General features: G+C 47.5%; 1 protein-coding gene across 1 annotated transcript in view; it reads right to left on the bottom strand.

Annotated features, from left to right (window-relative positions):
- The window catches only part of AKAP7 (A-kinase anchoring protein 7), a 271,894-nt gene extending 247,279 nt beyond the window's left edge, over positions 1-24,615 (bottom strand). The window contains exon 1 of the mRNA XM_073575814.1: positions 24,408-24,615. Coding sequence (XP_073431915.1) covers positions 24,408-24,468 — 61 coding nt within the window. The 5' untranslated portion in view covers positions 24,469-24,615. The remainder of the gene's footprint in view (positions 1-24,407) is intronic.
- Positions 24,616-25,822: the final 1,207 nt, after the last annotated feature.

Here is a 25,822-nt window from a genome sequence, read left to right as displayed (position 1 = left end):
CGTCAGCTTTTTTACAGATGGTGTTATGCTTCCATGGTGTTATGTTTGTTGAAATTTCATTGACTCCATTCTTCCCTCTACTCATGAAAGATTCTCTGTACCATTGGCTGCAACACAACCCCAAAGCATTATTCATTCACCCCCATGCTTAATGGTTGACAAGATGTTCTTTTCCTGAAATTCAGTGCCCTTTTTGCTCCACACATACCTTTGAACATTGTGGCCAAAGATTTCTATTTTAAAATCATCTGTCCACAGGACAGGACTTGCATACTTCTGACGCTGACTTTTATAGTGTGGACGCAAGAGCGGCTTTCTTCTGATGACTCCTCCATGAAGGCAATATTTGTGCAGATGTCTCTGAACAGTAGAACAATGTACCACAACTAGAGTTGAGCGATACCGTCCGATACTTCAAAGTATCGTATCGGATGGTATCGGCCGATCTTTAAAAAAAGTATCGGTATCGCCGATTCCGATACCGGAAGTCCCATTCAAGTCTATGGGACTTCCGGTATCGGAATAAGAAAAACCCTTTCCTGCCCTTGTACAGCCTCTCTGGGGTCTGTACGGGCCTTTCGGGGGGCTGTGCCGGCCTGCCAGGGGGTCTGTGCAGGCTCCGGTGGTCTGTGCCGGCCTGCCGGTGGTCTGTGCAGGCTCCGGGGGGCTGTGCCGGCCTGCCGGGGGGCTGTGCCGGCCTGCCGGGGGGCTGTGCAGGCTCCGGGGGGCTGTGCCGGCCTGCCGGGGGGCTGTGCCGGCCTGCCGGTGGTCTGTGCAGGCTCCGGGGGTCTGTGCAGGCATCGTCCGATGGGACTACAAGTCCCATCGGGCGATGCCTGCTACCATGACAGTGATTGACACATTAGCCAATGATGGGACAGTAGTAGTCCCATCATCCGGCTAATGTGTTAAATGTAAAAAAAAAAAAAAAAAAAAAATTACATGCTACATACATACAACATGCATACTACATACATGCTACATTCATACTACATACTACATACATGCTACATTCATACTACATGCAACATACATACTACATATATACTACATGCATGCTACATACATACTGCATGCTACATACATACCACATATATACTACATACATACTACATGCATGCTACATGCTACATACATAACACATATATACTACATGCATGCTACATACATACTACATGCTACATACTACATATATACTACATGCATGCTACATACTACATGCTACATACATACTACATGCATGCTACATACATACTGCATGCTACATACATACTACATACATACTACATACATACTACATGCTACATACATACTACATATATACTACATACATACTACATACATACTACATGCATGCTACATGCATGCTACATACATACCACATACATAACACATATATACTACATGCATGCTACATACATACTACATGCTACATACATACCATATACATACTACATGCATGCTACATACATACTACATGCATGCTACATACATACTACATGCTACATACATACTACATATATACTACATGCATGCTACATACATACTACATGCTACATACATACTACATATATACTACATGCATGCTACATACATACTACATGCTACATACATACTACATATATACTACATGCATGCTACATACATACTGCATGCTACATGCATGCTACATACATACTACATACATACTACATGCTACATACATACCACATATATACTACATACATACAATACATTCATACAATACATACATAGACATACAGTACATATAACATAGAGTAACATACTTACCAATACTTGTCACATTGTTCCCCGAAGCCATTGTCTTTCCGGAATAAATATTAACATAACAAACCACAAAAATACTCACCCACGATCCGAAGCAGTCCACGAGTGTGTCCCACGACGATCTTGGGTAGAGAACGGCAGCATCAGATGATGCTGCCGTTCTCTACGGGCTGCAGGAATCCAATGACGGAAGGTAGGTATCCTTCCGCACTGTATTCCTCCGCCACTTAAAAAAAAAAAAGTCCCTAGTCTCACTTTATGCCATTGCTGTGTGGGAAATTCCCACGCAGCAATGGCATAAAGTGAGACTAGGGACTTTTTTTTTTTAAGTGGCGGAGGAATACAGTGCGGAAGGATACCTACCTTCCGTCATTGGATTCCTGCAGCCCGTAGAGAACGGCAGCATCATCTGATGCTGCAGTTCTCTACCCAAGATCGTCGTGGGACACACTCGTGGACTGCTTCGGATCGTGGGTGAGTATTTTTGTGGTTTGTTATGTTAATATTTATTCCGGAAAGACAATGGCTTCGGGGAACAATGTGACAAGTATTGGTAAGTATGTTACTCTATGTTATATGTACTGTATGTCTATGTATGTATTGTATGAATGTATTGTATGTATGTAGTATATATGTGGTATGTATGTAGCATGTAGTATGTATGTAGTATGTATGTAGCATGCATGTAGCATGTAGTATGTATGTAGCATGCATGTAGTATATATGTAGTATGTATGTAGCATGCATGTAGTATATATGTAGCATGTATGTAGTATGTATGTGGTATGTATGTAGCATGTAGTATGTATGTAGCATGCATGTAGTATATATGTAGTATGTATGTAGCATGCATGTAGTATGTATGTAGTATGTATGTAGTATGTATGTAGCATGCAGTATGTATGTAGTATGTATGTAGTATATATGTAGTATGTATGTAGCATGCATGTAGTATGTATGTAGCATGTAGTATGTATGTAGTATGTATGTAGCATGCATGTAGTATGTATGTAGCATGTATGTAGTATGTATGTAGTATATATGTAGTATGTATGTAGCATGTAGTATGTATGTAGTATTTTTTTTTTTTTTTTTTTTTTTAACATTTAACACATTAGCCGGATGATGGGACTACTACTGTCCCATCATTGGCTAATGTGTCAATCACTGTCATGGTAGCAGGCATCGCCCGATGGGACTTGTAGTCCCATCGGACGATGCTTGCACAGACCCCCGGACATCAGCACAGCCCCCCGGCAGGCCGGCACAGCCCCCCGGCAGGCCGGTACAGACCCCCACAGGGTGCACAGACCACCGGCAGGCCGGCACAGCCCACCGGCAGGCCGGCAGAGACCCCGGGCAGTCCACACAGCCCCCCGGCAGGCCGGCACAGCCCCCCGGCAGGCCGGCAGAGACCCCCGGAAGGCCCGAAATGACGGCGCATCATGATGCGCACACACCGCGCATCATGATGACGTCAGGCCGTCAATCAACTGAACTTCCGATTCCGATGCCGAATTCCGATATTGAAAAAATATCGGAAGTCGGTATCGGAATTCCGATACAGCAAGTATCGGCCGATACCCGATACTTGCGGTATCGGAATGCTCAACACTAACCACAACTCTAGAGTCTGCTAAATCTTCCTGAAGGTCTTTTGAAGTCAAGCGGGAGTCCTGATTTGCCTCTCTAGGAGCAGCTCTCCTGAAATTTTGCTTGGTCCTCCAGACCTTATCTTGACCTCCTCTGTTCCTGGTAATTGCCATTTCTTAATTACATTTCAAACTGAGGAAAGGGCAACTTTAAAATGCTCCTCCTGCTTTGTGTCCTCCAGCCTCCTCCTGCTTTGTGTCCTCCACCATTTTCAGAGTGCTAGTCAGCTGCTTAGAAGAACCAATGGCTGCTGTTTTTTGACACAAGGTTATAGGAGGTTAGGTTTTTATAAAGCTGGGAAATGTGCATTACATGATTTTCCTAACGATAATAGTGAACACGCCATAACCCTAACAAATTAATTAAGGTCTGAAACATTGGTCAAAGTTATCTGATTACACAAATCTCCAGGGGTGCACACGTTTTTGCACCAGCCCATTTTCCTAATTGTAATTTTTCAAATGTAAAAGATGAAAATGTATGTATATTTTTTTCCCTAAAATACAAAGGAAATGTGTCATCTTTAACTTTATTCATTTTAGAGATCATTTCATCTTTAACTTGCTTAAGTGTTCACAATAACAGTAATTTTTACCAGGGGCACTCAAATTTTTACATGCCACTATATACAGAGTACATGCATACACATACATATAACGTATATACTCGAGTAGAAGCCGAGGCACCTAATTTTACTACAAAAAAGTGGGAAAACGTATTGACTCGAGTATAAACCTGGTAGGCATTGTCCCCTCATCCCCATCCTGGTATGTACCACCTCCTCATCCCCATCCTTGTATGCATGGCCCCCTCATCCCTATCCTGGTCTACATGGCTCCTCATCCTTATCCTGGTATGCATGTCTCCTTATCCTTATCCTGGTCAGCATGGCTCTTCATCCATATCCTGGTCTGCATGGCTCTTCATCCCTATCCCGGTCTGCATGGCTCCTCATCACTATCCTGGTCTGCATGGCTCCTCATCCCTATCCTTGTATGCATGGTTCTTCATCCCGATCCTTGTATGCATGGCTCTTCAACCCTATCCTGATCTGCATGGTTCCTCATCCGTATCCTCGTATGCATGGCCCCCATCAGAAGAAAACATTAAAAAAATAAACCATCCTACTTTCCATCCCTGTGCTCCTTTGCCGCGTATTGATCCAATGCCAGCAGCCGCAGCAGTGGGGTGATCACATGTGCCAGCTATTTAAGGTGTGATGCAGTAACCCCTGTGACAGCTAGAGGGTGGGCTTCCCAGGACATGCATGCAGGCGTTTCCTTTATTGTGATGGGGAAATGGTTAGCGGCAGGGTTGTGAATGGCCGATATGTATCACAAGGGTGGGTGCCTTGTGATGGAAGCTGGAACATGTGTTAATCAGCAGAGGTACTGCTGAAGGTTTTCTGCAGTGTGATAGGGAGAGCTTCCAGGTGGCTGGTGAGATGGGTGGGACCAGTCACCTACAAACCCACCCAGGGGCATGTGTCTGAATGCCCAAAGTATAGGTGTTTATAAATGGGTGTCTGAAAGGACCTGCAATGAGGTCATAGCCATGTGATCACCTGTGGGTGTGGCTATGTACCATATAATGTGCCTGAGGTCTGGTCACATGGAGACAGTGTGTACCTGAGTAGTTCAGGGTGCAAGGTCCTGGAGGGTCAGTGTTGGGAGATTCTGCTAGAAGGAATGGATCCCTGGAGCACGTGCTGCGACCTTGGACCTGGTGAGGCGTGAGTGTTGGACGGTCTCAGGAAGAGATGGACCCGCTGAGGCCCTGGACCTGGTGGCCGGTGTGTTGGGAGATCTGGGGAGTAGGGTCGGATCCCTGAATAGCACCCGGTGAGGCCTGTGTGTTTGCAGAGTCAGTGACGGCACTGCCTTGGGGGAGCTACTGTCCGTCTGTGGATCTGGACTGTCAGGTGGCCTGGTGAGCAAGACGTTATCCAGGACGGTGATCCCAGTTCGTCAGCTTCCCTGGGAAAGAGAGGCCTGACAAAGAGTCGGCAGCTGGAGCCGGAGCTCCTGTGAAGTAACCCCGGACATGAGGATATGACTGTTGGTGCCTGTTGTGTTGTATGAACATTAATGAACTGTGCAGCCTGCGGTCACCCACGGTAACTGGACAGTGAGGAGGTCCAGCATGTTTAGGGACTGCAAGGAAAAGCCATATGTTGAAATGTTATGAAGTATGTGTAAGCCTGTGAAGTATAACATGGCTTACGGTGCAGTTTATGATGCCATAATAATATTCATCGCACATTCAAGTGGAATGACTTGCATTCTACAGAATAATCTATGCTATGCCATAAAATGTATAATTTTATCTCCAATTTTTAGCTGTGCTCATTGTATATATTGTGCATATTTCCATGTGTACTTCTCCTATTTTTCTCCATTATGTACTTGGGATGATCTTTTCTTTTATGTGCTTAATTAATTTTTGTACATTGTGTTTATATTTATGCACGTTATTTATTTTTCTTGCAGCGATATATGTTTAAGACCCTGGTAGGGTCGAAACGTCACCTATAATCTCATATGTAAATCTGCTCCCTGGCCTATTGTTTGTATCACAATAAAATTTACTCTTTATGCAAGTCATTCCACTTGAGTGTGCCGTGAATATTAATCTTATTGATCTGGGACCTTGAGTCCATTACACCGGCACCTCAGAATTTCACACAGTGTGTGCGCTAATCTAATTATTTTTTATGACTCTATAATAAACTGCATTGGACTGTTTTAACGGAAAGTGTTCCTGTGTGACGCGAATGCGCTGCCAAGCGAGTGTCCCCCAACACTAACAATAAGCGCTACCTTACATATGGTGGAGAATGCGGGCACTGCTTTAGCCTTGTTGCTAGGGGCAACGGACGAGGACTACAATATCGGTTGCTAGGGGCAACGGTTTCAAGAAGCACATGTTGCAGTGCTGGCAACGCTGAGCCAGGTAACGGACAGGAGTCCGTGTTGTACTGACCGGGTCAGTGAGAGACAGAGTATGTGGTTTTTTTTTTACCTCTCTCTCTATAAGAGCTGAAGGTGTTTGCTGTGACTCAGTGGGGTCATGAAGGTTACAAAGGTTGCTGTGGATCGGCGGGTCCACGAAGACGGCACAGCGGAAGCGTGCACGGACTTGTGGCAGCGGAAGCTGCAGTTGCAAGTTGCAGCAAGAGGTTCTGCAGCAGCAGGAGCTGCAGTCACACCATCAGCTGCTTATGAGCGGCAGCCAGAGGTGCCGGTGGTTGTAGGTACAGCAGGAGCTGTGGCAGTGCCAGCAGGAGCTGGTGGGGTGTCATAAAAAGATGTCAGAGGTACAGACTGTACAACCTCTTAAAGGGCCAGTACCAGACCGAGAAAGACATTGGGTCTGTGTGAACTTGGACCTGAGACTGCTGTGGGGGAGTCCACGGAGTGTACTCCGGAGAGCGGTGGTGTCCCTAAATGGGGTGGTATCCAAAAAAGGGGGGTGATAACCCTAACAGTGATGATTGCCCAAAGGTGGGTGGAGTCCCAAAAGGGGGTGGTAACCCATACAGGGATGATTGCCAAAAAGAGGGTGGTATCCCACAATGGAGTAGTTGCCCAAAAGGGGGTGGAGTCCCAAAAGGGGGCGGTAACCCAAATTGGGGTGGTGGCAAAAAAAGAGGTGGCGGCAAAGGCACCATGGGACTGTAGCTGGGAGCAGCGAAGTTCCTGCTATACTGTGGATAGCTCGGTCAGTAAACTGACACTACAATGCCCCTTCTGGCTGGATGGAGAACGGGTGATGGGTTTGTTAGACCCAGGGAGTCGAGTGTCTGAGCTGAGGACCCCTCCTGGACGTTCTGTGTCACGTGGGACTGGGACAAGAGTGAATGGCTTTGGTGGGGATGTTAAAGAACCTTTGACAGCATACCTCTACATTGACACGACTGAGGGTTCAATGTACCTTGAAATGATGGTAGTCCCGGACTTACGGTGTAGTATGGTAATAGGGCGGGACTTAGAAGCCCTGTGGGACTGGAGGACAAAAGGAGAAGTGTCTGTAGAAATAATGTGTATGGGAGGTAATGGTGTGGAATGTGCGCCCCTAAAGTTGACAGTCCTAAGTTAGGCATGACCAAAGGAAATGGTGGACGGGCCCAACTTAGTGACATGACAGTAGCAGTCATGCCCGAAAGTATGACCAGAGAGAAGGGTGCGTCAGCCCAACTTACGGACATGATGTCACCTGACATGTACCACAAGGTGACTGATAGTGGTGTGGTAATTAAAAAGAGTGGAGCTGACATCCGAACAGAGAGCAACATGAGCGTTTACCACACTGTGGGGTGTAACACAGGCACCGGGCGTGACTGTAATATGTTATTGCCATTAGCAACCACTAGGGCTGAAGACAATGTTTGTCAGACAGAAGCATGAACCCAGTGTAATGACAGTGCTGCACAAGGTGAAGGCAGCAGGACACTGGTAGTCAAACCAGAATTTGTGACCATTGAAGAGGAGAAGCTCGCCAAATTGACCACTATCACCCGACAGATAGAGGGTCAAGTTGACAAACTGACCAAGGAAGTGTGCACGTGGAAAGAGCGAGTTGACATTTTTCACCATGTAGAAGCGCACATACGAAACTCGGAGAGAGAGCACGAAGAGTTCTGCCAACAGCTGGCGAAGTAGTGTTTAAAGGTGACGAGTAGGGAAGTCGCCAACTCCACGCAGTTGGAGCGGCTGCACCACCTAGAGTCTGAGCTCTCGGCAGTCAAGGCCCTGAGACAAATGGCTGAGCACAGAGTGGATGAGCTGGAGAAAGAAGTCTTGGAGCTCAGAAGTCACCTGATAACACCGTAGACCATTCCCTCCTGCTACAGACTCTCTCATCTCTTGGCATCACAGACCTGGCCCTATCCTGGATCTCATCATACCTAACAGACCGAACATTTAGTGTCTCCCTCTCACACACCACCTCCTCACCTCGCCCCCTGTCTGTCGGTGTTCCCCAAGGCTCTGTCCTAGGACACCTACTATTCTCCATCTATAACTTCGGCTTGGGACAGCTCATAGAATCCCACGGTTTGCAGTATCACCTCTATGCGATGACACGCAGATCTACCTATCTGGACCCGACCTCGCCTCCTAACTGACTGAAATCCCACAATGTCTGTCTGCTATCTCAGCCTTCTTCTCTGCTCGCTTTCTCAAACTGAACATGGACAAAACAGAATTCATCATCTTTCCCCCATCTCATTCTACCCCTCCACCAGACCTATCCATCAATGTCATCGGCTGCTCTCTTTCCCCAGTCCCGCACGCTCGGTGCCTTGGGGCTCTCTCTTTCAAACCACATATCCAAGCCCTCGCCTCCTCCTGCCGCCTCAGACTCAAAAATATTTCCCGGATCCGCTCATTCCTCAACCACGAAACCACAAAAACACTAGTGCATGCTCTTATCATCTCTCGCCTCGACTACTGCAACCTTCTACTCTGGCCTCTCTTCTAGCACTCTGGCTCCGCTCCAGTCCATCCTACACTCTGCTGCCCGACTAATCCACCTGTCTACCCGCTATTCCCCAGCCTCCCCCCTATGCCAGGCCCTTCACTGGCTTCCTATTGCCCAGAGGCTACAATTCAAAACCCTAACCATGACATACAAAGCCATCCACAACCTGTCTCCTCCATACATCTGTGACATGGTCTCTAGGTACCTACCCACACGCAACCTTCGATCATCTCAAGATCTCCTTCTCTACTCCCCCCTTATCTCTTCTTCCCACAACCGCATACAAGACTTCTCCCATGCTTCCCCCATACTCTGGATCTCCCTGCCGCAACACATCAGACTCTCACCATCAACGGAAACCTTCAAGAAGAACCTGAAGACCCACATGTTCTGACAAGCCTACAGCCTGCAATGATCCTCGGTCTACTGAACCACAGAAAGACCTGCTCTACCCTCTCCTACTGTATCCTCACCCATCCCTGTAGACTGTGAGCCCTCGCGGGCAGGGCCCCCTCTCCTTATGTACTTGTGTGTCCCTTGTCTTACACATGTTTATTATACTTGTCTATATTTCCCCTTTTCACATGTAAAGCACCATGGAATAAATGGCGCTATATAAATGCATAATAATAATAATAACGTGGCAAGGTGGGAATGAGACCCTAGGGGAAGATGTGGAAGTGCTCAGAGAAGCAGTGAGAGGTCTTCTGCAAGATGAGAAGGTGGTGGTCAAAAACTTGCAGCGGCCGTGCCTGACTGATAGCAAGGCAGAACTGCTAATGCCCATCTTGGAAAAGGGGCCTGAAGAGTGTAAATCTCAGGAAGATTGTGAGCCAAGAGCTGAACAAGACAGTCACCTGGTCGTGGATTTCTTGAGGGAAGTGTCCGTGGTAAACCAGGAGCCATCTGTCCATGAAGAGAGTGAGGCTTCGCTCTTCAAGTATGTGATGGAGGTAGCCGAAGACATGCGAGAAGCGTGTGCCAGTGAGGGTGCGCCTGAGGCCTTTAAAAAGGTAATAAAAGCCTATAGAGTGAACTGGGCCCTGAAGAAGAACCAGTTAGTGATACAGGCAGATACGGAAGTCACAGAGAAGCGGATGACTGTCCTGAAGAAGATGCACCTACAATGTCTCCGCACGAAACAGATGGTCGTGTTGGGTAATAAGAAAGCCGCTCGACGCCTGGAGCTTGCGAGGAGGGCTCAAAGTCGGCTGGGATATGTGGAAGACATAATTCTGGTACACAGAAGTTTGGAGGGTAAAGTTGTTGGAAGATTTGGAAAGGTGATGCAGGAGATGGTGAATTGATCCGGTGTGAAGAGAGTGAGGATCCCACCTGCTGGTGAAATACAAGTAGCTGTTGAAGATGACATGGTTCCAGTCATTGTTGTTGGCTCGGTGGAAAGCATTGGGGACCTCCACATGCTTCTGGAATATTGGGTAGCGCACCTGAAGGAGATAGGGCAGCTACGACGGGACTGACTACAGATGAATAAACAGATGCAGAACATCAGGTGGCATCCACCTCCAACTCAAGATACAAGGACCCGAAGGGATCCTCCAAATGATGAAGTGGCAGGTAGCCGAAAACAAGGATGTCGAGAATCTGCAAGTGGCAGTTCTAATCTTAGTAGCATAGACAGGAGACCCGGTGGTGGACATAGCGACAAAGGGTCAGACCAGCCAGTTAGCTCGACTGGACGTGGGACTCATGACCGTACGAACCGGGAGAGTCAACCATTGAGAGAAAGGTTGGGTGGCGGAGCATATTGCACAAATGTGGAGACTAACAAGGGTCTGGTAACACAGTTGGACTGTGACTTAAAGGCCAAAGCTCAAGGCCGACATAAGGACCGCTGGAGGCGGGGGAGGCCTAACAGATGGACTCTGAAACGTGAAAGGATAAAATCTGATCATGTGTTGGTCCCAGAGAGGGATACAATGACAGTGATGGACTACGTCTCAGGAGCTGACGCTCAAAGACGACTGAGAAGGCCCTCTCGACTGGTAGGACAAGGTGACATGGGTGCCCGGTCTCGAGGCCCCCAGTTTGTGACAAGTGTTCAACCCCACAAGTTTGAACAGGGGGGGTATGTGATGCAGTGACCCCTGTGACAGCTAGGGGGCGCTGTATGGGCTTCCCAGGACATGCATGCAGGCATTTCCTATATTGTGATGGGGAAATGGTGAGCGACAGGGTTGTGAATGGCCGATATGTACCTCAAGGGTGGGTGCCTTGTGATGGAAGCTGGAACATGTGTTGATCAGCAGAGGTACTGCTGAGGGTTTGCTGCAGTGTAATAGGGAGAGCTTCCAGGTGGCTGGTGAGATGGGTGGGACCAGTCACCTACAAACCCACCCAGGGGCATGTGTCTGAATGCCCAAAGTATAGGTGTGTATGATTGGGTGTCTGAAAGGACCTGCAATGAGGTCATAGCCATGTGATCACCTGTGGGTGTGGCTATGTACCATATAATGTGCCTGAGGTCTGGTCACATGGAGAGAGTGTGTACCTGAGTGGTTCAGGGTGCATGGTCCTGGAGGGTCAGTGTTGGGAGATTCTGCTAGAACAGTGGTTTTCAACCAGTGTTCCGCGGCACACTAGTGTGCCGCGACACATGGTCGGGTGTGCCGCGTGTCCGCATGGCTAATTTACATGCGATGCAAATTAGCCATGTGGAGGCAAGCAGGGCGGCGGGTCGGAGAGGCAGCAGTCCCGTGTTCCTGTGTCGCTTCCTCCCTGACACAGCAGTCAGCGGCGCGACTGGATGACATCATCATTCAGCCCCGCGGCTGCTGTGCCAGTGAGAGGAAGCTGCCGGTGAGGAAAGGTGAGGGGTGTGTGTGTGTGTGTGTGTGTGTGTGCGCGTCTGTCTAGGTGAGAGGTGTGTGTTTGTGTGCGTGTGTAGGTGAGTTGCTGGATGTGATGAGAAGCAATGATGGGAGTCATGGAGAAGGCGGTGATGGGGAGAGGGCAATGGAGAAGGCGGTGATGGGGGTGATAAGAAGGCGGTGGTGGGGAGAGGGCAATGGAGAAGGCGGTGATGGGGGTGATAAGAAGGCGGTGGTGGGGAGAGGGCAATGATGGGGTTGTCGAAAGGGCAATAATGGGGTGGTGGGGAGAAGGAAATGATGGAGGTAGTGGAATGGGCAATTTCTACATGAAGGGGATTATGATGGGGCATATTACTACAAGAAGGTGATAATGATGGGGCATATTACTAAAAGAAGGGGATAATGATGGGGCATATTACTAAAAGAAGGGGATAATGATGGGGCATATTACTAAAAGAAAGGGATAATTATGTATAATATGTACTGTTTTAGTGTCATTTTGTGCCATTTTGGTTGGTGGTGTGCCCCGGGATTTTTTACGTATAAAAAGTGTGCCGCGGCTCAAAAAAGGTTGAAAATCACTGTGCTAGAAGGATCGGATCCCTGGAGCACGTGCTGTGACCTTGGACCTGGTGAGGCGTGAGTGTTGGACGATCTCAGGAGGAGACGGATGTCCTGAATAGCACTCGCTGAGGCCCTGAACCTGGTGGCCGGTGTGTTGGGAGACCTGGGGAGTAGGGTCGGGTCCCTGAATAGCACCCAGCATTGGGGGAGCTACTGTCCGTCTGTGGATCTGGACTGTCAGGTGGCCTGGTGACCAAGATGTTATCCGGGATGGTGATCCCAGTTTGGCAGCTTCCCTGGGAAAGAGAGGACTGACAAAGAGTCGGCATCTGGAGCCGGAGCTCCTGCGAGGTAACCCCGGACATGGGGATATGACTGTTGGTGCCTGTTGTGTTCTATGAACATTAATGAACTGTATGGCATGCGGTCGCCCACGCTAACGGGACAGAGAGGAGGTCCAGCGTGTTTTGGGACTGCAAGGAAAAGCCATATGTTGTATGAACTACTGTATGTGTAAGCCTGTGAAGTATAACATGGCTTACAGTGCGGTTTATGATGCCATAATAACCTGCATTGGACTGTTTTAATGGAAAGTGTTCCTGTGTGACGTGAATGCGCTGCCAAGCAATTGTCCCCCAACACTAACAATAAGCGCTACCTTACAAAGGCTATGAATATTCACTGCTCTCCACACCCATGGGCAGTGAATATTCTTTCCCTTAAGTAGCGGGCACACGTGATTGCCCGGCCACTGCAGGAAGCCGGCGGCTGTGACTTCTGTGCTCGCTATTAAAAAGATGAGCGCCAGCACAGTGAATATTTATTTCTCTTTAGAAGCAGCAGCCGGCTCCTGCCTCCTGTGGCCCACTGCTGCCGCTCCCCCTGTCTTCTGGGACCCTTGTAGGCAGGGGTTACCGACTGGGGGGTGACCCACTTCTTGCCGCAGACAGACAAGAGACGGAGACAGAATTTGTATTCAACAGGTCCGTTTTTATTGCCCGCCCTTCTGACGACCACAGCAATTCAACCACAGCAGCTTCACATTTCTCCATACACAGGCCCGGGTACCTTCACTTCTTTTTCACTGTAATCGTGGCGTCCCTTGTGGCTCTTTTCGCTGTGGCTGCCCTAGGCCCATCCACCACAACGCTTCATCAGTCTGAGTACGCTGTCCGTTTGGTACCCCCAGGCCATCTTCGTCTGCGGCTACTGTCCTCTGGGCCACCCCCCCATGACCGTCTCAACTGTCAGTTCCCTACGGAGCCTTTCTACTGTCTCTTTCTCCTCAGCAGAACTTCCTCTCTACTGTGCTCCCCTCACTGACTGAACTTTCCAGAACCTTCCCTCAGCCTTTTATACTCCCAGCTCTGGTAACTCAGCCCAACATCACCTGACAGTTTCCCTGACCAATGGCAGTTATTCAGTCCCACTCTTACACTCTCCACTGCCCTCTAATGGTCAAACTACAATACTGCATCCTTTCTCTTTATCTCAGCAGTTTCACACATACACTGCGCTACACCTCTGCCTACCCACTAGACAGGTCTGTCCATCAGTTCACCTTCCCTACACCCTCACTTTATTATAAGCCAAGAGGGTATTTTTCAACACAAAAAATGTGTTGAAAAACGTGGCTTATACGTGAATATATATGGTGTGTGTATGCAGTTGTGCTCAAAAGTTAACATACTCTGGCAGAATTTTTGCTTTCTTGGCATTTTTTTCAGATAATATGAATGATAACACCAAAACCTTTTCTCCACTCTTGGTTACTGGTTGGGTGAAGCCATTTATTGTCAAACTACTCTGTTTTCTCGTTATAAATCATAATGACAACCCAAAACATCCAAATGACCCTGATCAAAAGTTCACATACCCCATTTCTTAATATCGTGTATTGCCCGTTCTAACATCAAGGACAGCTTTAAGTCTTTGTGGTAGTTGTGGATGAGGTTCTTTATTTTTTCAGATGGTAAAGCTGCCCACTCTTCTTGGCAAAAAGCTTCCAGTTCCTGTAAATTCCTGGCCTGTCTAGCATGAACTGTGCACTTGAGATCTCCCCAGAGTGGTTTAATGATATTGAGGTCAGAAGACTAACATGACAACTCCAGAAACTTCACTTTGTTCTGCTGTAGCCAATGACAAGTCGACTTGGGCCTTGTGTTTTGGAATGTTGTCATGTTGGAACATCTAAGTATGTCCCATGCGCAGCTTTCGGGTTGATGATTGCAAATTTGCCTCCAGTATTTGCTGATAACGTGCTGCATTCATCTTTTCTACAACATTGACCAAGTTTCCTGTGCCTTTGTAGCTCACACATCCCCAAAACATCAGAGATCCACCTCTGTGCTTTACAGTAGAAATGGTGCTCGTTTCATCATAGGCCTTATTGACCTCTCTCCAAATGTAACGTTTACGGTTCTAGCCAAAAAAGTTCAATTTTGGTCTCATTACTCCAAATTACGTTGTTCCTAAAGTTTTGAGACTTGTAGGCGAGATACTTTGTGAAGTAATGGCTTTCATCTGGTGACTTGACCATGCAGCCCATTTTTCTTATTGTGCATCTTGAAACAGCCACACCGCTAGTTTTCAGAGAGTCCAGTATTTCACCTGATGTTATTTGTGGGTTTTTCTTTGCATCCTGAACAATCTTCCTGGCAGTTGTGGAAAAATATTTTGTTGGCCAACCTGACCGTGGTTTTGTTTTTACAGAGCCCCTGATTTTCTATTTGTTAATCACAGTTTGAACGCTGCTGACTGGCATTATCAATTCCTTGGATATCTTTTTGCATCCGTTCCTGTTTTATATAGTTCAGCTACCTTTTTCCGTAGATCTGTTGACAATTTTCTTGCTTTCCCCATGACTCAATCCAGAAACGTCAGTGGCTGAATGAAAGATGTAAGAGTTTGGATACCAGAAACTCACTCAGCTTTTATGCACACACACTGATTACAAGTAGAGTTGAGTGACTTTTGGTTTTTTAGGGTCGAGTTTCGTTTCATGAAACCCGACTTTTCCAAAAGTCGGGTCGAGCAAAATCGGCCGACTATAGGGAAAAGTCGGGGGTCCGACCGAAACACGAAACCCAATGTAAGTCAATGGGGAATTAAAGTCGGCAGTGAGAGGAGGACAGGAAACACACCTACAGTGCCCATTTGAATGCCAAAAGCATCAGTTCTTATTACTTAAGCTTGTCAACCTTAATTTACTTCATAATACTAGTTACGCACTGAAAAATGGGGGTTATTTGGCTACAGTTGTGGGGGGGTAGGGCTGGCTCCAGGTTTTCGTGGGCCCAGGGCCAAAGAGCGCCCCTTTAACACATACCACAACTCATGATGCTCCGATATGACAGAGAAATAGCAGTATAGTACAATGAAAAATACTTCACTTCTTACATCTCATGACTGATATCCATTTTAAATTCTCCAATACCTCCAAAAACGGACAGTATATAACTCCATACAGTATTATGGCCAGCGCTTAGTGCGCTATACAGAGTAATGAGGCCCATATATTTCTCCATATGGAATCATTGATCCCATATAATGTTTCAAACCGTATATGATGAGCTCCACATAATGCTATAGTATATGTTGGTCCCAATGGATGAAGCTCCACTGTCTTATGGGCCCAAATAATGCTCCACATATAATGGGCCCCATTTCTACTGCTCTAGTGTATAATAGGCCCTGTAAATGCTGCTCCAGTGTCTGATGTCCACCTTTGGAATGCTCCAGTGTATGGTGGGCCCCATATATCATTCACCAGAGTATAGTGCTCCCCAAAAATTGCTGTCCCAACATTGAAAACAATTACATAAGTCTCCTTGCTAGGGAATCCCAGCACTACTCTGAACTCCTTGTCGTCCCCATCTTCCATCTTACTGCACTTGGCTGTTTAGGCCCTCCCACCGGCAGAGACACTTTTGTGTACTATGCGGTGCCCTGTGCCATCGCCCATGAGTATGCCACCCCCACCTGCTCAAGGAACCTGCACTTTCATCTGCACCTTCCTCTTTGTCACCGTGTAAGGTGGTATAGTATGTGGGAAGGGGAACCTGAGTTTCCTCTTGGTCAGTTTCTGGCAGTGTAGAGTGCGAGGGGAATGTAGTGGTCTGGGTCAATGTACCAGCAGCATCATCCAGCAGTGGCTGGGCCTCAGTGCACTTGTGGCGTCCCCAAGAGTACGGTCGCCACTGTGGCATTACCTTCCTCCTAGGGCGTGTGTTGTTAAGCTTGGGAGCAACGAAGGATCTCTCTAGCAGTGAAACCAACACACAACACATTTCCCACTCCAGGCTAGCAGGGAGACCTCTGAACCTGACTGCTGAGGAGCTGCTCTCTGTGGTCGGGAGGAGGTAAGTTAGGGCACTCTGTGCAGGGAAGGGGAAGTGTGTGGACGTGAGAAGGGGAGCTGGAGGATGAGCAGAGTTAAGGCTCACTCCTAGCTGGAGCGCATGGTCCCGATTCCGGTCTCCGAGTTTGTAGGGGCACTGACGTTCCTGCAGCAGAAATCGGGGGAAGTAGCAGCTATAAATGCTCTGTACCCAACTAAGGCTCGGAGGCCCCAGCATCGACGTGTGGGAGCCATGTCCATTCTGCCCCCAGTGTTCAGCATTATGCCCCATGTCCAGCATTCTGCCCCAGCGTCCAGCATTCTGCCCCATGTCCATTCTGCCCCCAGCATTCTGCCCCCAGCGTCCAGCATTCTGCCCCATGTCCATTCTGCCCCAGTGTCCAGCATTATGCCCCATGTCCAGCATTCTGCCCCAGCGTCCAGCATTCTGCCCCATGTCCATTCTGCCCCCAGCATTCTGGCCCCAGCGTCCAGCATTCTGCCCCCAGCGTCCAGCATTCTGCCCCCAGCATTCTGCCCCCGGAATTCTGCCCTCAGTGTCCAGCATTCTGCCCCCAGCATTCTGCCCCCAGTGTCCAGCATTCTGCCCCCAGCATTCTGCCCCCAGTGTCCAGCATTCTTCCCCCAGCATTCTGCCCCCAGTGTCCAGCATTCTGCCCCCAGAATTCTGCCCCCAGCGTCCAGCATTCTGCCCCCAGCATTCTGCCCCGGGCCCCCTGGATAGCCGCTCTCAAAAAAAAAAAAAAAAATCCTTCTTACCTTGTTATCTGGCTGTGCTCCAGCGGCGAGGCTCCCTCCCTCTCCCAGTCCCACGTGGCACACTGACTGAATGAGGAAGTGGAGGAGCAGAGCAGTGTTTGACGTCAGGTGAGGGCGGAGCTCTGGCTGGACCATTGTGCAGGGGGGGATTTCGGCGCTGGCTGGACCATGGTGTGGGGGGGGCCTGCCCGAGGGGCCCGGAAGGCCCGGCAGGCGCTGAGTCTGAATTTAAAATAAAGCTGCAGAAGCCTGAATAAAATGTAGGGGGGCCCCAACGCGGATCGGGCTGCCAGCGTGGTCGGGCCCCCCTAAACACCGGGCCCCGTACACATGTAAGGCCTGTCATGCCCTGATGGCGGCCCTGGCCCGGCCAGCAGGACAGGGCATAGCTACATCTTAACCATCATCTTTCAGTTCAATCAATTTGTAGTGGCACTCCCAGTGAAGGATTTGACAGCCCAGACTACACAGCGGAGGAGCAGGGAGAGGTAAACATTGCAAATGCTGGGGCCCTGCCCAAGCAAGGGGGGCACACTCATGGGCGTCAGTACTGGCACTGGGCCCCTCATAGTACGGCGGTGTGTCTGACGGCGGGTGTGCACCACCACCGTCAGAGACACTTGATTGCACTATGAGGGACCCTGTGCCAGTGCCCGCGCCCAAGAGTCGGCCTACCCACCTGTCCAGGGCAACGGCACTCGCACGGTGTCGTGTGCTAGGTGGTGACCCCAGCCATGGGGGGGGCAGCCCAGTTAGGGCGGTTTACAAAGTGGCATATGTTGATGTGGGACATTCAGCTGCTGCAAAAGGCGAAATAGGTCAAGTTCGCGGAATAGGAGGAGGACCAAAGCAAGCCATTTTTCTGGAAACCTATATGTCATCAAGGGAAGGTGGGACAAAATCCTTGGAAACCCATGCATGGTTCATTTTAATGAAGGTTAGATCATCCACATTTTGGGTTGACAGACGGGTCCTTTTTTCTGTCAGGACTGATCCAGCTGCACTGAAGACTCTTTCCGATAGCACACTTGCAGCTGGGCAAGCGAGCTCCTGTAAGGCATATTGTGCCAATTCAGGCCAGGTTTCCAGTTTAGCAGCCCAATAGTCAAAGGGGAATGACCTGTGCGGGACAACATCGATATGGGAAGAAAAGTAGTTTGTAACCATAGTTGACAACTGCTGTCTCCTGTCACTTTCCATCGATGCAGTATTACCAGTTGTGTGAGCGGTACTTGAAAAATCAGTCCACAACATTGTCATGAAACCCCTGTCTCCAACGCCACTTCTGCTGTGTGCACCACGAACATCTCTGCCAAGCTGCCCCCGGCCCGTACGGCTCGTGTGAGAACCATCACCGCTGCTGTGTGCTGGGAATTCCTCAACCAACCGGTTTACCAGAGTTGCTTGTTTATTAGCCAATATTAGTTCAAGGTTCTCGTGTGGCATGATGTTTTGTAATTTGCCTTTATAGCGTGGATCCAGGGTGCTGGCCAACCAGTAGTCGTCATCGTTCATCATTTTGGCAATGCGGGCGTCCCTTTTTAGGATCTGCAAGGCATAATCTGACATGTGGGCCAATGTTCCCGGTGTCAATGATGCACTGCGAGTGCTGGTTGGAGGAGCACTTTCTGGCAAATCCACATCCCTCCAGTCACGCACAAACCCTGTACCAGACCTTGCCACGCCAACATTTTCACTTGCCCCACGAGATGCATCCTCCTCCCCTAAGTAATCAGCCCCATCATCATCCTCCTCCTCCTCTTCTTCCTCCACCTCTTCCAGGAGAGGTCCCTGAGCAGACAATGGCTGAATGTCATCAAGGATTCCCTCCTCCTCTTCCTCCTCGTCAACATTGGCTGCAGACGCCTGCTCCTTAAGGTGTGTCAAAGTTTGCATGAGCAGACGCATAAGTGGGATGCTCATGCTTAGGATGGCGTCATCTGCGCTTACCAGCCGAGTGCATTCCTCAAAACACTGAAGGACTTTACAGAGGTCTTTCAGCTTCGACCACTGCACACCTGTCAACTCCATGTCTGCTCTCAAAGTGCCTGGCCGTGTATCCTCACACAAATGCATTATGGCCTGCCTCTGTTCGCACAGCCGCTCAACCATGCAGGGTGGAGTTCCACCTTGTTGCAATGTCGATAATGAGGCTGTGGTTGAGAAGGTGGAGCAATCGCTGCAGCTTCTGCATACGAATGGAGTGTACAGGCGACCGGCGGATGTGCGCGCACAGTCTTCGCACCTTCTGGAGCAGGGCTGTTAACTCCGGATAATTGTTGAGGAAGCACTGCACCACCAGGTTCAAGGTGTGAGCCAAGCAAGGTATGTGGCTGAGTTTTGAAAGGGCTATGGCTGCCACAAAATTATGGCCATTATCACTAACTACCTTGCCTGCCTCAAGATGTATACTGCCCAGCCATGACTCAGTTTGTCTCTGAAAGTACTCGGCCAGCACCTCCGCGGTGTGTCTGTCGCCCAAACACATCATCTGCAACACAGCCTGCTGACGCTTTCCACTAGCTGCTCGATAGGGGGACACCTCGTGTGCAACAGTGGCAGCTGCAGATGGAGTGCTCGTACGACTGAGCTCTGTGGACGAGCTTTCGCTTCTGGAGGAGGAGGAGGGTCGAACGCCTACAGCCAACTGTTTCCTATACCGTGGGCTAGGCAGCACTGTCCCACCACCGCTATCCCCTGTGGACCCTGCATCCACCACATTAACCCAGTGCGCAGTGATGGACACGTAACGGCCCTGGCCATGCTGACTGGACCATGCATCTGTTGTGAGGTGCACCTTTCCACTCACTGACTGCTTGAGTGCATGGACAATGCGGTCTTTCACATGATGGTGGAGGGCTGGGATGGCTTTGCGAGAGAAGAAGTGGCGACTGGGTAGGTCATAGCGTGGTACTGCATAGGCCATGAGTTCGCGGAAAGCTGGGCTTTCCACCAACCGATAGGGCATCATCTCTAACGAGATTAGTTTGGCAATGTGGGCATTCAAACCCAGTGTACGCAGATGAGAGACTGAGTACTTTCTTTACCTACTCATAGTCTCTGGGAGGGTGAGCTGGACTTGAGAGCTGCATATGGTGGAACTAGCGGTGGACAGGGCGGACTGAGAGAGGGTTGATGATGGTGATGGAGTTGGTGTTCTTTCTGATGGCCTAGATTCAGTCTTTCGTTGATATAACAGTGGGATTCCCTGACTGCTTTGGCCTTGCAACGACACCTCAACATTTGCTGCTGTGCAAACCGGTGGGCTTACAGGGGGGGAAACAATGTAGCGTTGCTGACTACCTTCTTTGTGATCAGTTGCACATGTGGTACTTGAGGTTTGGTGTTGTGTCCACGCTTGCAAGTTCATGCTGGTTAAATGTCTAAGCATGCAACTGGTATTCAAATTTTTCAGATTTTTCCCTCGACTAAAGGTCTTTGCGCACTTCTTACAGATAACCTTGGCCTGATCATGAGGATTTTGTTCAAAAAAGTGCCACACTGCACTCTTCCTACTTTGGAAGACATTTTGCGGCCTAGCACGCTGTGCTATTTTGACCATCTGGACAAGCTGTCCAGCAACTCTTTTGATTTTTGGAACCTGTCTTTGGAGTGCTCCGGGCCTGCCAGATAACAGCTGTTGCGATGTAGATGTCTGCTGTGGATGCTCCTCCTCCTCATCTGAGCTATTGGAAGCAGCACCCTCTTCCCCCAATGGATGCCAATCTGGGTCAACAACTGGGTCATCCATCACCTCCTCTTCAATGTCATGTGCACCTTCCTCTGTGTCACCGTGTATGGTGGTATAGTATGCGGGAAGGGGCACCTGAGTCTCATCAGGGTCAGAATCTGGCTCATTACACTGCGAGGACAATGTAGTGCTCTGAGTGAATGTACCAGCAGAATCATCTATCAGTGGCTGTGCATCAGTGCACTCCATGTCAGATTCATCTTGGCCTTGGTAATTCACCATTTCACTTGATAACCCAGGCATGGTATGTGAAAACATCTCCATGGAGTAATCAGTTGTATGGCCTGCGTCATCCTTCAATCTTGGTTGGGGTGAAGGACACAAGGAAAGGTGTGGTTCATGAACATGAGCCTCCAATGACGACTCAGTGCTTTTATTTTTTACAACTTCAGAAGAGGAGGCGATAGAGCTGGAGGATGAGTCAGCAATGTAAGCCAAAACTTTTTCCTGAAGCTCTGGCTTTAAAAGCGGTTTGCCAACTCCTAGAAAACTAAGCCTTCGAGGCCTTGTGGAGCCAGACGATGATGCAGGCTCAACACCTCCTGCATTCGGTCCTATTTTGCTTTTGCCACTACCATCAGATCCACCACCAACACTATCATTACCAGCTGTCAACCCCCGCCCAATTCCACGGCCTCTTCCACCAGCCTTCCTCATTTTTGGTAAAAATGTACACAAAATCCCACAAACTATATAGTAATGTAAAACAAGGTACAAGGTGTATATAGGACAGGGGAGATGTAGAATTTCTGAACACACTTGTGGACACTGTTGGATTGTGTGAGGCCCAGTGAATATCACACCGCTATGTCACAGTCTCAATGTCGCAGGTGTGAAAAATGTCACTATAGGACAGGGGAGATGTAGAATTTCTGAACACACTTGTGGACACTGTTGGATTGTGTGAGGCCCAGTGAATATCACACCGCTATGTCACAGGCTCAATGTCGTAGGTGTGACAAATGTCACTATAGGACAGGGGAGATGTAGAATTTCTGAACACACTTGTGGACACTGTTGGATTGTGTGAGGCCCAGTGAATATCACACCGCTATGTCACAGGCTCAATGTCGTAGGTGTGAAAAATGTCACTATAGGACAGGGGAGATGTAGAATTTCTGAACACACTTGTGGACACTGTTGGATTGTGTGAGGCCCAGTGAATATCACACCGCTATGTCACAGGCAGAAATTGGCTAGTGTATGACAAACTACAAGGTGTATGTAGAATTGGGCAGAATAGGAATCTCCCTAGAGTGTAGGTCTGTAAGAATGGAACATGTCCTCGACTTATTCTTACAGAGTCACACACAGATAGCTTCACTGTGGCCGTGATAACAGCCGTTACATGGTATTGAGAGAGGAGCGTGCACGTACACCGCTGTCCGGTGTCAGTAAAATTGTCAAGCTCCGTGTTTTTTAAGTATACGGACTGACACACGCTGTCTCTCTATAGTTTTGAATGTGATCAAACAGCAAATATACTTAACTGTTTGAAAACCAGACAAAACTAGAAGGTGGAGGTCTGTAAGAAAGGAACATGTCCTTTACTTATTCTTACAGAGTCACACACAGATAGCTTCACTGTGGCCGTGATAACAGCCGTTACACGGTACTGTGTGAGGAGCGTACACCGCTGAATGGTGTGAAAAAATGCACGCTCAGTACCTCATCAGGACAAAAAAAAAAATTTGGATTGCTTTTAAAAAAGCAGTTTGCAGAGCAGTGGGAAAACAGCAATGCAGCTATCAGGAAGCCTTATAAGGCAGCCTAACAACCAACACAGCTGATCCAGCAAAATATAGCCTCCACTTGCACTGCACACACAGTGACTGGTGTGTTGTACAGGCAAAATCGCTAGCAGCAGAAGCAGTTTTTGGTGTCTTCTTCCCTGCCTAACGCTCTCCCTTCAGAATCAGCAGCAGCAGCAGCTCTCCCTATTCTGAGATCAGCATGAGTAACATGGCGGTCGGCTTGCACGCCCTTTTATATCCCTTGTGACGCCCCCCAAAGCAAGTCAATCACTTGCATGCCCTTCTCAAAGATGGTGGTGACCCCTGCTATGTCATCACGTTGCCCACAGTGTCCGTGGATCCTGATTGGCTGAAAAAGGGCGGAAAACAAACTTTTGAAACGTGACTTTGGCGCTAAAGTCGCCGAGCTCGTGGCCGACCTCACCCTAGGGCCGGGTTTCGTTTCATGAAACCCAACTTTACCAAAAGTTGGCGACTTTTGAAATTTTTCGACCCGTTTCGCTCAACTCTAATTACAAGCAAACAGGTCACAGGTGAGGATGTTACCTTTAACAGCCATTCAAACCCATTTATGTCAACTTCTGTGCATGTTATTATGCCAAAATCACCATGTATGTAAACTTTTGATCAGGGTCATTTAGATGTTTTGGGTTGTCATTGTGATTTAAAGAGAAAACACAGCAGTTTGGCAATAAATGGGTTCACCCAACCACCAACCATGAGTGGAAAAAATTTTTTGGTGTTATCATTCATATTCTCTGAACAAAGGCCAAGAAAGCTAAAATTCTGCTGTGGTATGTAAACTGCACATGTATATGTGTGTGTGTGTGTGTGTGTGTGTGTGTGTGTGTGTGTCTTTTAAATTCTTCACTCTTTGTTTCATTGCAGTCATTTGGTAAGGAATCACAAATACAAAAAAATGCTGCAGAAAATTTTTTTATGGCATAGATAGACAAGATATATTCACTGCACAGATTAACATAGAAAGGCCAAAATAATGAAGTAAATAATGTTTTTAGTATAAGGTGCAAAAAAATACCTCCTAATTATATATTATTAGGCCTAAGGGAGAATAACCAGTGATTGTAGCATGAGATTTCCCTTAATATGGTATATAAAGTGCAAATGCATTAGTCAGGGAAAATCTCATGAATCAATGAGATGCTTGTGCAACAATGGAAAAAATTCTCAAAAATAAAGCAATAAAGTGCTTGTGCAATAGAAATTCCCAGACAAAAAATCCATTAAGGGGTTAATCTCCATAACTCAGGGACACTAGTGTGATATTCAAATGAAGTGCTGGAAATGATCAGAGGTATCCAATATAACATTGGTTAAGGCTTTAATCCCCCATAAAAATGCTAATGCTACAGCAAAACCGGCTATTCAAAGAATTATAGTGCTAAAAAAGAAGGTCTTTGTCTATACCTCGAAGCAGCAGGCACCCGTTCTGTTCCCTTTACCTTGGGTTGAAGGCGGCCGCCATCTTCTTTCCAACTCCTGCAGCTGTACCTTAATCTGCATTTTTTTTTTCCCGGTTCAGCTGCTCTACCTCTCGCCCACAATGACGAATGGAACCATCTAATCTTCACCATCTACCTGGACTTCGCCATCAGCTGGGATCCTCACTCTCACTACATCGGATCTATTCACAAGCTCCAGCATCACCTTTCCTATGACTTTCCTCACCAAATTTTTGGGTACTTGAACTATGTCTTCCACCACGCCCAGCTGACTTTGAGCTTTTAAAGCACTTTTGCACTTTAATAATTATAATATATTATTCCAATAATAAAATCTTTATATATGAAATTTATAAACCCCTTTTTTTTAGTAATTTTATCATACACAATTTTGTTGTGATCGCTGTATCTCGAACACTAGGTGCGCCTGCACAGTTTAGGCATTGGTGTTCGCTTTCATGAGTGCTCCACACTTAGACCTCTTGCATGTCAGCTTGGAGTCCAAGGGACTTTATGTTGAACCTTTGTGGATTTATGCAGCAATCCTCTAGTACTTTCTCAGCCGTGATATTATTTAACCCCTTAGCGACAGAGCCAGTTTGCAGCTTAATGACCAGGCCAATTTTTACAATTCTGACCACTGTCCCTTTATGAGGTTATAACTCTGGAACGCTTTAATGGATCCCGCTGATTCTAAGATTGTTTTTCCGTGACATATTGTACTTCATGTTAGTGGTAACATTTCTTCGATAAGTCTTGTGTTTATTTATGAAAAAAACGGAAATATGGCGAAAATTTTGAAAATTTTGCAATTTTAAAACTTTAAATTTTTATGCCCTCAAATCAGAGAGATGTGTGACACAAATTTCTTAATAAATAACATTTCCCACATGTCTACTTTACATCAGCACAATTTTGGAAGCAAAATTTTTTTTTGTTAGGAAGTTATAAGGGTTAAAAGTTGACCAGCGATTTCTCATTTTTACAACAAAATTTACAAAACCATTTTTTTTAGGGACCACATCATATTTAAAGTCATTTTGAGGGGTGTACATGACAGAAAATACCCAAAAGTGGCACCATTCTAAACACTAGACCCCTCAAGGTGCTCAAAACCACATTCAAGAAGTTTATTAACCCTTTAAGTGCTTCACAGGAACTAAAGCAATTTGGAAGGAAAAAATTAACATTTAACTTTTTTTTGCAAAAAATTTACTTCAGAACCAATTTTTTTTATTTTCACAAGTGTTAAAAGAGAAAATCAACCAGAAAATTTGTTGTACAATTTCTCCTGAATACGCTGATACCCTATATGTGGGGGTAAACCACTTTTTCAGCACACGGCAGAGCTCGCAAGGGATGGAGCGCCATTTGACTTTTTCAACGCAGAATTGGCTGGAATTGAGATTGGATGC

The sequence above is a fragment of the Dendrobates tinctorius genome, unplaced genomic scaffold (genome assembly GCF_039654945.1).
Source record: "Dendrobates tinctorius isolate UK_male_01 unplaced genomic scaffold, ASM3965494v1 ptg000046l, whole genome shotgun sequence".
NCBI lineage: Eukaryota > Metazoa > Chordata > Amphibia > Anura > Dendrobatidae > Dendrobates > Dendrobates tinctorius.
The sequence above is the reverse complement of the archived record's forward strand: the minus strand, read 5'-3'. Positions and strand labels throughout refer to the sequence as shown.